Consider the following 14,175-nt stretch of genomic DNA (forward strand, 5'->3'; position numbering starts at 1 on the left):
TAGCGATCTTTAACAGAAAGCAAGTATGAGCGGTCACGCGTCTGGAAGTTTTCTGCAAACTGGAGCAAAATAAAAAAATGTTCTCGTCATAAAGGCGCATTGTAGTTCGGCCCTAGCTTGTACATAAGTTGTAAAGAATTTCGGCTAACGTTTTAAATAATTTAATGAAACCTTCGGTAATTGGACAAAAAAACAGGCCGATAAACTGTGTACCACAATTTCGTACCTGTAAATCGGTCTACGCCTCAAACGGTCTACGTTTATTACAGAAATCTTTGGATAAATTCGATTAATTGTTCTTATAATTAAATCTAACAAAAATATTAGAAACCTTAGCAAGTAAACAATGCCAGCGACTGGTGAAATGAGCACGGTTTTTTCATGAAATGCGCACTGCTAAATAGTTGTACTATCTCTCGCACGGCTTTATTGGCGTATCGTAGGCCGGTCTTCACTATTATTAAACCAAGCTTTTCAAGCGTTCTGTGGCGATTTTTGGCCGAATTAATCTGTCTGTTTAGGTATAATCCGATCAGATGGGTAAGTTTTAAGATACTGTCGACACTTTTCAAAGACTAGGTAATATATTTAAATAGGTTTATATGTGTTTTGTATCGTTATTATACTTAACGACTCCACAGAAAAATGGTTAAATTTGTTGATGAGATTTCGGTACAAGGGTTTGCGACGTTGTTGATGAATAGTTTTCGTGAGTTGTGTGCACATGCATTTATCATAAAAATCTCAAACATTCGCTCCGCTCGTTTGGTCGTGGGACAACTAACCTTTAAATTTCAAATCACGAAAAAAGTGTTTTGTTAAAATAAATTAGGAAGAAGAAAATTGTAAAGGTGTTTAAAGGTTGACTTGCAACAAAATTCACATTACAGTTATTTGGTATCAAAAGATTCGCCATGTCTTACTCTGTTGTGTGGTAGGTGTCAAATACGTGGAAATGTGATTGCAAGCTCTTAAAAGCTCAAAAACAAAAAGCCGCCGTAGATTGGAATCTCTTGATTTCGATGACGTATCCGCGGATTTCGGTTATTGTCTTGTCACGTGATGTTCTCGCGTGAATTGAAAGGCCAATAAAAAGCTCAATATAAAACTTATCGTAGCAATAGTTTATGAGAAACACTTCGGGTTTTACCTAAGATCCCGTATCAAATATAGATGCTCGCTACTTTACAGTTTCAGCTTGGCCATTCCGTCCAACGATTCAACGTACGTGTACATGTCTGAATTACGATCATAAAAAAATTTCAAATTCTGAATAGTTAAGACCCTGGCGTTTCGAGCCTGACGCTCTATCTGAAGAAGATCCTCAACAGAATCAAACCTCCCAGCAAGTAAGCACCGCCACTAGCCAGCTCTTATGTGCCAAGCTAGCTAGCTAGGAGTAATAGTTTTAGCTAGAGAGTGATAGAACGAATATTATTATATATATACGATTTTAGTAATGATAATTATCGCTTCATATTGCGAAAAAATAATTACAGATTTTTCTCGAATGACAACATTAACAATTATAATTTAGTGCTGCACTGATATACTGTTGGATAACATCGAGCTGATGTATTAGCTATGGTTGCATAGACATATCTGTTCATTTCTTTAGGAGCTAATACCACCGGCTACAGAGTGGTGTGTCTGCAAGCGCTGACAAGACATGCCATCTCTTCCTGAATGTTTGTGCTGCCATGATGCTGAGTTTGAGCATCGTCTCCATGACTGCGGGGAGCATGAATGCCTGTGTATGCATCCTGGTGTAGACGAACTTGTAGCTCCTGCACCCCTTGAGTTGGGGTGGAATAATTACCTGCGATATCATAGTGAGTTGGATTTTCATTTAATGCCAACAACACCAAAGCTATGCTAATGTGTCAAGCATTATCTACAATTCTTCTGTTACACATTTAATGCATCGGTTGAACACACATATTCTGAACTCGTGGAACACAAGGAGAACTTTTATATTTGGCTTGTACACTTACTACAGTAGAGAGTGTATTAGTTTTATGATTTTATTATATAAAAATCGAGATTATTTTGATGATCAGCAATTATTGTTTTTCAATAATTGTTTTGGTAGATAATCTATTCCCATTTGGAGAGCCATCGCCAAATGCTCGGAAAAGGTTGTGTGCATACCGCAATTTTGCGTTTTGGCTTATGCCGCAAATCTTGTTTGCAAGTCTGCAAACTCTTCTTTATCATCCGTTGGTGGGAAAAGAGCCCGAATCTTAGACACCAAGCAGGCAGGTAGAGGCCGTCGCTCACCGCGACGAATTTGCAGCATAAGCCAAAACACAAGCTTGCGGTATGCAAGCAAACCTTTGTAACAACATCCGTTGTAATGGACCTCACTCTCAGGCCGTGGGAAATTAGATCGGACTGGCATCGCTTGAAGCCTTCCAGCTCCATGGCATTAGAGCTGGTGGTCTCTGTTGACTGCAAAGTAAAGAAAGTTACGACCAACAGTCACTTTCACATTATTTGAATGAATTATTTAGCTAGATCAGCAACTTCAGGTTTATGTATTGATAACTACTAAAAAATTTGGGTTTTTGTCAGGCTGTGAAGTAAAAACTGTCAAAGTCTTACCTTGACAAGATGGCTGCTGACTATTAAACCGCAGCTCTGATCCATCATAGTGTAGGCCCCGTATAGTGCGCAATGCCCCGGACTATCGCATCTACTGTCACCTGCCAAATCAAGCTCCCAATCGATTGCTGCCATCAATCCCTCGTTATGCAGGGTGTACTGCTCAGCAATACACTGTAAAATATTGTAAAACTTCATTATACAAGATTAATTTGTATCATTATCATTAGTCTAAGAATGTAGAATCCTCTTCCCCTTTTTGTGCTATATTATGATGAAGAATCAGAATTTTAAATTATAATATTTCACTTGAAGGATGACATGATTTCATTTCAAGAAAAAGTGTTTCTAAATGTCGTTATTCAATTAGTGTGCCAAGCTTTTACTCACATTTTCCAAGTTTATGGGTAAATATTAACACTCACACCATGTAAGTATTCTCTTTGTTGGTAGAGGCACACGCTGTGGCTTGGTATCGCGATGTTCAGGAGCGACAGAAAACTGAGGTTCTGCATAAGGCATCCGCCAGAAAAGAGTGATGCAGCTGCCAGCAGGGAGTTGATGACGTGAGCTCTGTTCACCCTGGCAGTTGTTTCCCAAGTGTACGATTGGTGACAGGAGGCACATGTAACCTTGAACTCTACCCATCCATTTTCTCGCACCATCGTGAATGAGCAGAGGAGGGCGCAGGCGTGACAGTGAGATAGTCGCTGGAATGCTGTCACACTTACTATTATTTTCTCCTCTTGGAAGGAGGATTCGGGTCTGAAATCACAACACAATAGTTGACTTGCAATAAGATTTGTACAACATCATTTCCTGTTATTATATCATATTTGCTTGATCAGAAAAAGAATAAATATATAGCCATGCAATCATGACACAGATTTTACAAAACCTTATCAGAATCCATGATATTGTAAACATAAAATGTGAGTAATAACTCTATGGATATTTTTTATATTTTGTCAAGTTTGGTTAAGTTCAGCTCTATCTTACATGTAATTGGAGAGCGTTTGACGCTGGCCAACATAGCGCTCAAACTCTTCCCAGTCTTCAGTGGTTGGCACAAACTCTTCATCTAATACTAATAATAATCATCTAATAATATTAATATGCTATGAACGATGATACCAGAAAATGACAATAACTATTTTATATAACATATCTATAAGTGAGTGGGGTTAAGAAATTTGGCGAAATTAATCGTGAAACTTATAACATTATTTTATCAATTATATATTAATATATTACGTTTTACAGATAGATATGCAGTATGAATTAGTTTTGTTATTATAATAAGAATAATACACGTAATTAAAAAGATAAAATACTAATAATGTCATATTACAATTAAATGACATTAATATTGTTATATTAAATATTGATTAATACAGTAGTAGTAGGAGAATACTAGAAAATAACCCGAGTTACAACTACTAATACAAGTAGTTCATAAAATAAATTATTCACATGCTTTGGTGATATGTGGAGTATGCAAACAGGTTAGAAAACACGTCGTCTTTGAAATGGCGAAAACAAAGGTAAGAGTAAGAAGGCGAATAAATAAAGTTTGTCACATCCAGCTTCACCCAGTTGCTCCACGCCCGGTGAAGGTCTGGTCTTTTCTCTGCTCTTGTCCAAAAAAAAGGTGCTTCTCAGCTTGGCAGCTGCACAAACAAGTAAAAGTACAACAACAATAAAAGTACAAAAGCTAGAAAGTAAATGCTTTTCTATAACTTTTGGTGTCTTTCAAATTGCTCAAAATTAAATTTGCAAAAAAACTGCTGATTAATTAGCCGCAACGCCCAATTTTAAAAATGGTCACCGACGCCATCAGGTAAATTGCGTCATCTTACTGGCCGGATTTGGCGATGTTCGCACAAAATATATGGTCGACAAAACATGTATCCTACATAAATCATATGTGCTGATGTCAGTTCTGGCATTGTAATTCTTGCTTTCCTGCTATAAACCAGTCTATTTCATGATTAAGAATCGACTATTTTAAATAGTAAAATTCAGTTGCGCAACATAGAAATCGTATTAAAAAATCCAATATGGCTATGTATTTCAATAAAAGAGCTCGTAAACTAACAGTCTCATTGGTTGCTTGTTTTATTTCTTTTTGTAATCTGTTCATCTTTGCTGAATCATATATAAATTGATAACGTACCTGGTTTGCCAATCTTTCCTGGATTACTTGATCAAGTTTGTAGTCACGGTGGCGATTGGTTGTCTGTAGAATGACTGGCATGAGCAAATGTTGAATAGGAACATACAGTTCATCTGGTCTGATAGGATAGTTGAATACAGCTGAATGACCTTTTAGATGAAGAGAATTGATTTTGAAGTCCTGCTCGTTGATGTTTATTTCAAGAACTGATCCAACATAGCAATCGTTGTCATATTTGTAGGCCAGTATATCACCCGGCTTAACGGTAGTCATATCTAAATGAACTTGCGGTGGCACAGTGTTTGCTCTGGCTGCAACATTACAGCATGAACGCGGGTACTGAACTGTGATAGAGACATCGCCACCTGATGTCCGACAGCCAATATGGCTAGCAGCACTTGCTTCAAAACAATGATGACTCTGCAAACCAGCCACAGGAATGGCAAAGTCTATGGTTTTTTTCTCTCGAAGTGTGCGGTATTTAGCGATGTCCACATTATCATACCATAAAATTAGTACAGACATTATATTCTCCATGAAGTAACTATAGAGTTTTTAGGTTTTAAGATGAAGTCAGCAAAAGTGCGTTGCAGACTAGTTCTACGGGCCTGATACTTTACAACAGCCCCTATGCCGTCACATGCAGACTTGCAATGAGATGTTGAGCAATTACTGTTCAGTAATTGCTCAACATCTCCTAGTATAAAAGGGAATATTCAGGTATTTAAATATTGCATCGAGAAAAAATAATATGCATCTATTACAGTCGACAAATATTTTCATTCATCGTCACCTTACCTTTCATAACTCAAAGAAGATCAAAGGCGAAATTCATGTAAAGTCGACTAAAATCTCGGTGCGACATTTGCTAGAAGATAAAATAGATATTCATAGATTTTTGCATACGCTACACAAGTCATGAAAAGTTTAAATTGTGTCTGGAGATACTAACCACCCTTTTGATTGCAGCTATGGCATTATATCCAATAGCATCAGCTAGACTGATAATATTTTCAAATTCCTTTCAAATATTTGCGTTGTATCAGTGGCCTATCTACTGCTTCTACTGCCTTACAGCTTTAAATTTCAATTTCCTGCAATAACATAGCTATCGATCAATTAAACAAGGTAGGAAAATTATTAATGTAAGAATCCTCATGCAATTATACTAGAGTTGTCATCTCCTATGATCTAAAACTATAACACTGAACCACGCGTGGTACAGTGGCTGTTCAAGTACAACTGATCATTCACAGCAATTGAATGCATAATATTCTATGTTTTCACTAACAACAACTCTGAATAGTGACAGCTGCATAATTAATAATGCTGGTCAAAGGGTTGCAATGATTGAAACTTATAGACCAAGTCCATCTAGTCTAATGATAATACATTGAGATATAACCGGAGATCGCTGCTTTGAGAGACTCATGTGTAGAATCTAAAAGTAACACTTCATGAATTGCTGATGAGTATCGGAACTCTTACTATTACAATAACGAAATAAATTAAAAACCATTTGCTAATTGTTTCTACTATTGTCTATTAATTCTGCTTATACTTTCTACTACTTCTACTACCTGTCTATTGAAGTAACAATGACACAGCGAAGTGAGGCATTGGTACACATGAATAGCTTTGCTCTGAATGTCTTGGAATGAGTCATGCACACTCTAGGTGGTGCTAGTGTCTTTTGTGAGCTCCCTTTTGTCGCTTATCTGTGCTATTTCAAACTCTCAACATAATTTGAAAGATCTTATGCTAACCGTGTAAATCTCACTCAAGAGTCAAGTCCTACAGCACGTGTTTCCTGAAGCGTCAATTCTTTGTTTTCTTTCTTTATCATTCATACAAGGAACCTAAAGGGTGACCAGAAAATTTTCCATGATAAAGTCAATACTAGCGTGCAGCTTTTTTCAAGGTGTCGAGATTTACAGCTAGCAATTGCCTTTGCACGTAGACTCTTTCAGTAATTTTCTAGAAGTACAGGAGAGCGCAAAAAAGGAGCAGTATGAGGAGAGGTTGTCAATCTTGCAGAATATTTTAAGATAGAACACAACACAAAATGCTACCACAACTTCTTGTGCTAAATAACGCCTTAACTTAAATAGAATGTACTCTGTATAATAAGTTATGTGATATCATACATGTACATATTCTATCTGGCTAAAGTTATTGTAATTCCACATACAATAGGTGTACGATAAATAAAATAATGAGTGATATCATAGTAGGCACTATCACAGTTGATAAGCACCAATCTATAAAGCTCATTTCTTACATAAATCAGATTTCCCTACGAAGAGATCAACTCCACACAATCGATGCACACCCTTTGCTGTACAAAAGCTACACGTAAGAATCATCACACTTCTATAGACAGATATGCAGCATAATTTATACCCCCACCCCCTAATGACACTTTACCAACCAAATGAAACATCTAATCAGAAGCTTTTTATGAAATAACAGTTGGTGGAATCTATTCATTCAAAATCTGTACATTGGAAATCATTACATTCATTTTTGCATGGGATAATTACATAGGCACACTAGAAACAATGGCTAATGCAATGGTACAAGCTACACAGTGTGGCCTTTTGTGTAACAATGTGAAGGAGGTTGTTGTGTACTTTTAAATTTTCAAATGTATTTCTGCACAACAATCAAAAGATAGACCTAGGCAAAGCAACCATTTGGATTTGGAGCCTGCACTTACAAAATGGCGATTAAAGAGAGTTTAGTAGTGTGTGGATTTATTTTAGTTGTTCACATATTTATTATTAACATTGCTTACAACAATGATCAGATATTCAAGCTGGTAGAAGGGACGGGGGGCATCGTCGGAAAAATGCTCATGCTGAAGCTGTTTTTTTACCTGCTAACAGGGTAAGTATTAAGATGATAGTAATAGTGATCCTAAAAGATAAAACTAACATAAATTCCTTGCTGAGAACACCGCTACATAAATATATGGATTGAGTTATTTCAAATACATAGGGATCATGTAGCACTAGTATATGAGAAGATATCAACTTGAAAGTCTATGAAGGCAGTCAGCGACTTAACACTATAACATTGTATAGCTTACATAGTTATCCTAAAATTATAATATACAATCTTACCTTAATTTTAGAGACATACATAACAAAGGAAAAAGTATTAAGAAAAGTTGCGGTAAGAAGAATAGGAAAAAGAGAAAAGGTGGTGAGTATTTTAAGCTACTTGTACTAAAAATTCAAAAGTAGCTCAAATTAAAGTTAAGAAACGGAGAAATGAAACGCTATTGAGACCTCAAATGATAAATGATATTATTGACTCAAAGGCTAATAGTAATTTTTCATAAGATTTTATGAATCTTATATATGCTTTTATTAAAATACATGCAACTACTACAGAGCATTTGATCAAATAATTCGCAACTTCTGATTTTAAACAGGGAAGAGAACAAGGACAGGGATGGAAAAGCATCATGGGACAAAGGAAAAGTTACTTAGAAGGAAACTGCAAGTGAGGAATGATGATACAACAGAAGTTTCAATGACAAAAGAAAAGATGATGCGAGAACTGAAAAGGGAAATAGTGAAAAAGGACGATGAAAAGGGTGTGGGAAAAACATCTCGGGAAGAACTAAAAGAAGAAACGTTGTCATGTAGCAGTAGAGAAAGCACAGGAGGTGCAGCTAGTGAGTATGAAGGGTATATTGACGATGCGGAAAGTGTTGAGAAAGAGAGAATTGACATAATGATGAGGAATGATGAGATGCAGATGAGGAACGATGATGTAAAAGAAGTTTCAGTGACAAAAGAAAAGATGATGCGAGAACTGAAAAGGAGAATAGTGAGAAAGGACGATGGAGCATATGATGGTAAACCAACCCGACAAGAACTAAAAGAAAAAACGTTGTCATGTAACAGTACAGAAAGCACAGAAGGTGCAGCCAGTGAGTATGAAGGGTATATTGACGATACGAAAAGTGTTGAGAAAGAGAGAATTGACATAATGATGAGGAATGGTGAGATGCAGATGAGGAACGATGATGTAAGAGAAGTTTCAGAGACAAAAGAAAAGATGATGGGAGAACTGAAAAGGGAAATAGCGAGAAAGGACGATGAAGAGTGTGTGGGAAAAACAACCTGGAAAGAACTAAAAGAAGAAACGTTGTCATGTAGCAGTAGAGAAAGCACAGAAGGTGCAGCCAGTGAGTATGAAGGGTATAGTGACGATACGAATAGTGTTGAGAAAGAGAGAATTGAGTGCTGTGGATTTCCAGAGACATACATGAAAGAACTAACCCTTGCAATTGCAAAAATTAACAAAAACAATGACACTCCTATTTATTCACAAATTTTGCAAGCTATAAAGCTGCATAAGCAGTATGAATTGTAAATATATTTATTTTATTGTTCTTTGAACTCAAACCTTATAGTAACTTTCTTAGACAATTAACAGCCTCACACACACGCCTGCACACACACGCCTACTGCTGGCCAAAATAGACTAGGGAGTGTCCAGTTCTTCAGGTAGTCTAGTCACACACTGAACATCATGTATTGAGTCAAAGTGCATAAAATAATATGAATGACATATGCTGACGTCAAGGTTCCTAAAATGGAAGAGCAAGCACAAAGAGCAAGCAGCGAGAACAAAAAACTCCAATAATTACTGTAGATGTTCTTCACCCTTGTAGCCTTAGAGGAACATCACACTACAATGTTTGGTTCTTGTATTTACACATAGTACTGAATCTAAAAACTATGCAGACTGATAGCTTGTTTGAGTAAAAAGTGTACTAAAGAATGAAGCCAATGTTCCTAAACCAGATTAGGAAATTATTAGGATCTACATGTATAGGTAAGAAAGGTTGCAAAAATGAAGTGAACCTTCTCAATGAAACCCGCTGTTGTAACAAAAAAGATAAGATAACTTCAGTTGTCTATAAATACATGGCTTCACATGAAGTATGTTGGCTTATATACCCAATAATGAGCAAGATGTGGGTTAATTAGGAATTTAAAGAAAACAAAATACAAACCCAAAACATTCAAACAGCCTCTCAAACTTATTAAACATGAACTTGTATGAGCACATAATTAAATAATGATCTTTTAACTACTTGAGAAAACTTTCATATGATGTGAAACCTTTCAATCCTGCCTTTGTAGAGGCGTTTTGTTAGAAGTGACGTTCAAATAAATGGCGTTGTATTTTTCAATTGGCTCGTCAGCATTGTGAATAATTAACTTTAACCCTTTTACGGGCAAAGCAAATGACACCCATATTTTGCATTCTTTTTTGAGTCCAAACTCTTCCGGGTGCAATAAACCTACTATAAATCTATTACTTACTACCAACTTGTTGTAGATCACTAAATAAACTTGCATTGGGAATCGGAACGATATCTCTATCAGTTAGTATCTATTGCTTGCAAATAACCTATAATTATCTTTTAGTCTGTGCTAAAATTTGTTGGGGCTTTCAATTTTTTATTTAGCTCTAAATTTGAAAGCATGTTTTTATTTTACAACTATATTTAACAAAATTGCAACAAAGTTCATTGCACTCATTGATATGTTTGCTACAGTTTGCAGCTAAAACTGGATTTTTATGTGCAATAACTTACAGTTTATTTAATACTAATCTATCAAATGCAAATCAATATCAAATCTATTCTAAAAATAGATATTCAAGAACAAGTAACAAACAAATCCTAATTATAATACATGCCGTAACAATAGTTAGCATTTTTGAAACAGAATTTTTCCATGCCATTTGCTCAGCAGGTTGCATTCACATTGTTGCTTTCGTAAGAGATCATATTATTTTTTTCTGGCTGTTCAATACCTTCCACCGTGTTCGCTAACCTCAACTCTTTTTCTGCACTGCTGAACAAGTTTATATTAAGGTTCAATCTATGTTTTAGTGGAGCAAAACTTTTACGCATTGTTATTCAAAAAACTTGCGAAAATAATAATAAATTTTACCCACACGCATACTTAGCACAATAAATAATCTGAAAATAGTAGTAAAGATTCCATCATAATTGTACACCTATTTTTATATACACCGAAGTATCAAGACTGCGTTAAACAAGGAACTATTATTAGCCTGATACAGTTATTGATTACTTTTTACGGAGTTGGTTTCAAAGTTAAAAGAAAACATAAGCTTTGGAGTTTGAAAGTAAACTTCGATATGAACAGCAACCACGAAAGACTTAACTGTTATTGATATCACTGGGTAATTATTAGTACTATTTAGTGAACACTTCTACTGATCACTTTCTATTAAGGGTTCATAAAGATCAAGGAATGTCAAAGTGGCGGTCAACTAGAGGTGGCATTCTATTTTTCAACCCCTCTCCTATTATAGTGACGTTCAAATAAAGGTTGCGTCGAAATAGAGGTTTTACGGTTGTCACATAGCCTCAGCACTCACTTTTTAATGGAGCAAAGCATACAGTTGCTCAGCCTCTTCTTCCTTAGATGGAAAGAAACAACATAAAGGTAAAGTGTGAGGCTAGTACCTTAGTTGCCATATTACTACTAGTAAACTAGTTCTACAAGGTCAATACAGAAAGCAAGGTGAACTTTTCAACTAGAGAACTACATAAACTTTCTTGTCTCTGTTTGTGAATATCTCCTTTCATCGTTTGTAACTGTATAAAAGACAATTTTCTGGTAAGATAATAATTTATTATGTGATATTACAGGCCAATGATATATTTGGGTAAAATCTTCTACAGTTAAACCTCTCCAAGAATACGAGTACAACAATCTTACCATTTAAGTTAATGGTTGCCGGTAGAATATAGATGTTATTAAATTCACATATGCTAGTATATGTAATATCTATACGGATAAGCCACGCGAATCCGACAATCACTCCGAAAGTATGACGAATATTCAAACTACTTACATTACAACAGTACAACACCATGCAGACAGTCTATTGACATCAACAGTCATTATTTTTAGCAAAAAAATAATAAACTATTAGAGCTCAAAGAAAAAAAGTTTTGACTCATTTTTAAACATGCTCATCTTAGTAATAGAGTTTAGAGCGAAGTAACGTCACCAAAATACTTTCTATACATGACTGATATACATCACAAGAGCAAATAACTTCAAATAGTTGTAGGGAATGAGGTTAAAAGAAAGAGAAATACTTTAAGGGCAGCCCAAACAGCTGATCATGTGTTCTTCATACTTTCGGAAGGAGATCTTGCAGATAGAACATGATGTATAGTGGTGTGAGAAGAGCAGTATCGAGTATCATGTATAGAGTGACATGTATCGAGTGTCAGTATGACATGACACTGGTCTGGGATGATGAGAGAGACTCAGCAAAGGATCCATTTATGAAAATTCAGAATGACTTCAGAACCACCGAAATAGGTAACTAGAGAAGGAACGGGTGTTGTAGGCGTTGTACGGGTAATTATTGGTTCGTAAAGATCAAAGAATGTCAGTGCTGGTCAAATGGAGGTGGCGTTCAATTAAAGGGTGGCACTCTATTTTTCAGCACATCCCCTAAAGTGACGGTTAAACGTAGGTGGCTGGCTCAACTTAAAGGTTTTATGGCAATTACTTATCGTGGATCTCATGATAGTTACCAGTTACACAAGTACACTGGCAGCCTCCATCAACAACCAGAGGACGCCTAAATAACTCAAAACAACCATACCCCATTTACAGAAATCTATACTGCTACAACAACAATAAATGGCAAGTTACAGTTAAAGAGGCAAGTTACAGTAACATATTTATTGCTTCTAAAAGGGTGAATATCAGAGCAACAAAAAAAACCTACGACACATTTTGAGGAATTATTTGCGAAATAATCTGAAGAGTTACGCAGGCTTGGTAGCGAAAAGGAAAATGAGGATGTAAAAGAAGAGCGCATTTCTACTAAGGAAATAGAAAATATGTTAGAAAAATGGCAAAATTTTCAGAACTTTTAAAAAATACACATTCGGACAAGTTGGCTATTGGTGGTGCATTAGCCCTTTGTGACGACACCGGTGTTCATCCTTTTCGCAACACGTTGAAAGGGTGACAAAGACAAACGTCCTTAGATAGGTTTCTTTTAAAACGACCAGCTGATTATGAGAGCGATACAAAGGAAAGATTAGAGCCATGAGAAGAAATTTAAAACTATGAACACTAAAGAAATTTTGATTACATTAAACTTAAAATAAGGTTCGCTATTAAGTCTGTGCATCAGAAGCCAAATTTATCAAAGTCAAATGTTGTAATGTTTAAAGGATAAAATTTCTCTCTCCTTGGCAAATGCTAGTGTTAGCTGCTTTTGTGTGAATTTAATTTTGCACTTTATTTAATTTAATTTCCCTGCCTTATTTTTTATTGGTTGCTTTTTGGAAGCATATGGTAAGTTAGGAAAATTACCAACATGTTTTTGTCTGTTACAGTATCTTGTTTCAAGTGTTTTTGTTTGTGTTTTTTCAAAGTATGGAAACCAATCAATATATATTTAATATTTTTATGTAAATAATTTGCATCAACCTGCGAGTAAATTGACATTCACTATTCACATTCTTATTCACTGATTCAAGAGAGTTGATGTGCTTTGATGAAAATGGGGACCAGACAGTTGAGGCACACTGAAGGACTGGGCGGCAGATGCAGGCCTGTATTCCGTGGTTGCAGAATGTGGCGGCAAATGTTAGGCAACTAGCTATGAAAACCTGGGCATTTGGGGGGGGGCGGTATTAATAAGCCCCCAACGGCGTTCGGGGCATTGCCCCGAAGCTCTGGACCTTGTAGTAACTTGTAGAACTTTGAAGTATGCATAAATGCAATCAATTGTAAGCATCAAAATCTACATAAGTATACTGTTTATGGTTCATGGAAGGCGAAACTCTTTCTTTTTTCAACAAATGATAATAAATATACGATATAAAACTCATGATACTACAGATTTCTGTAGCGGAGATCGACAGAACAAAAGCTATGACTTTTTCATTGCAATAGCTCTAGTTCTGTCAATGTGTTCTTGACAGAAATCTTTCAAAACTGATTCTGTATCTAGTTCAACATTTTTATATATGTGTAATATTAGAAAATTATTTGGACGAGCCTGCCCCGCAGTGCTCCCCATCGATGTTTAAATTCGGTTATGTTATGATAAGGAAAATGCAAGTTTGGGGTTCTTCTTGACACCCCTAATATAAGCAATAAATTGCATGTGAATTTTGGAACCTTTACCAAAGTCTCACAAGATCCCTCATTTTGCAAGATCCCAACGGTCCACTGAGAATAAAGAACGTTAGTTGCTAGTAATATACTTGTAGTAAATTCTAAGTGAATGAGCTTAGACTGATTTTCCCACGACCAAACACGAGCGAAGCGATTGGTTGGGAGATTTATGATAAA

General features: G+C 36.0%; 1 protein-coding gene across 1 annotated transcript; it reads left to right on the top strand.

Moving 5' to 3' along the window:
- The first annotated feature begins 8,239 nt into the window (after window positions 1-8,239).
- On the top strand, window positions 8,240-9,169 carry LOC137385591 (uncharacterized protein PF3D7_1120000-like). Its single transcript, XM_068072086.1, has one exon. The coding sequence runs from the start codon at window positions 8,240-8,242 to the stop codon at window positions 9,167-9,169; it is 930 nt and encodes a 309-aa protein (XP_067928187.1).
- Window positions 9,170-14,175: the final 5,006 nt, after the last annotated feature.

Source organism: Watersipora subatra, chromosome 1 (assembly GCF_963576615.1).
Source record: "Watersipora subatra chromosome 1, tzWatSuba1.1, whole genome shotgun sequence".
NCBI classification, from domain to species: Eukaryota; Metazoa; Bryozoa; class Gymnolaemata; order Cheilostomatida; family Watersiporidae; genus Watersipora; species Watersipora subatra.

Coding starts and splice junctions, on each gene's coding strand:
- LOC137385591 (XM_068072086.1), top strand. CDS start 8,240: ATGGAAAAGCATCATGGGACAAAGGAAAAGTTACTTAGAAGGAAACTG.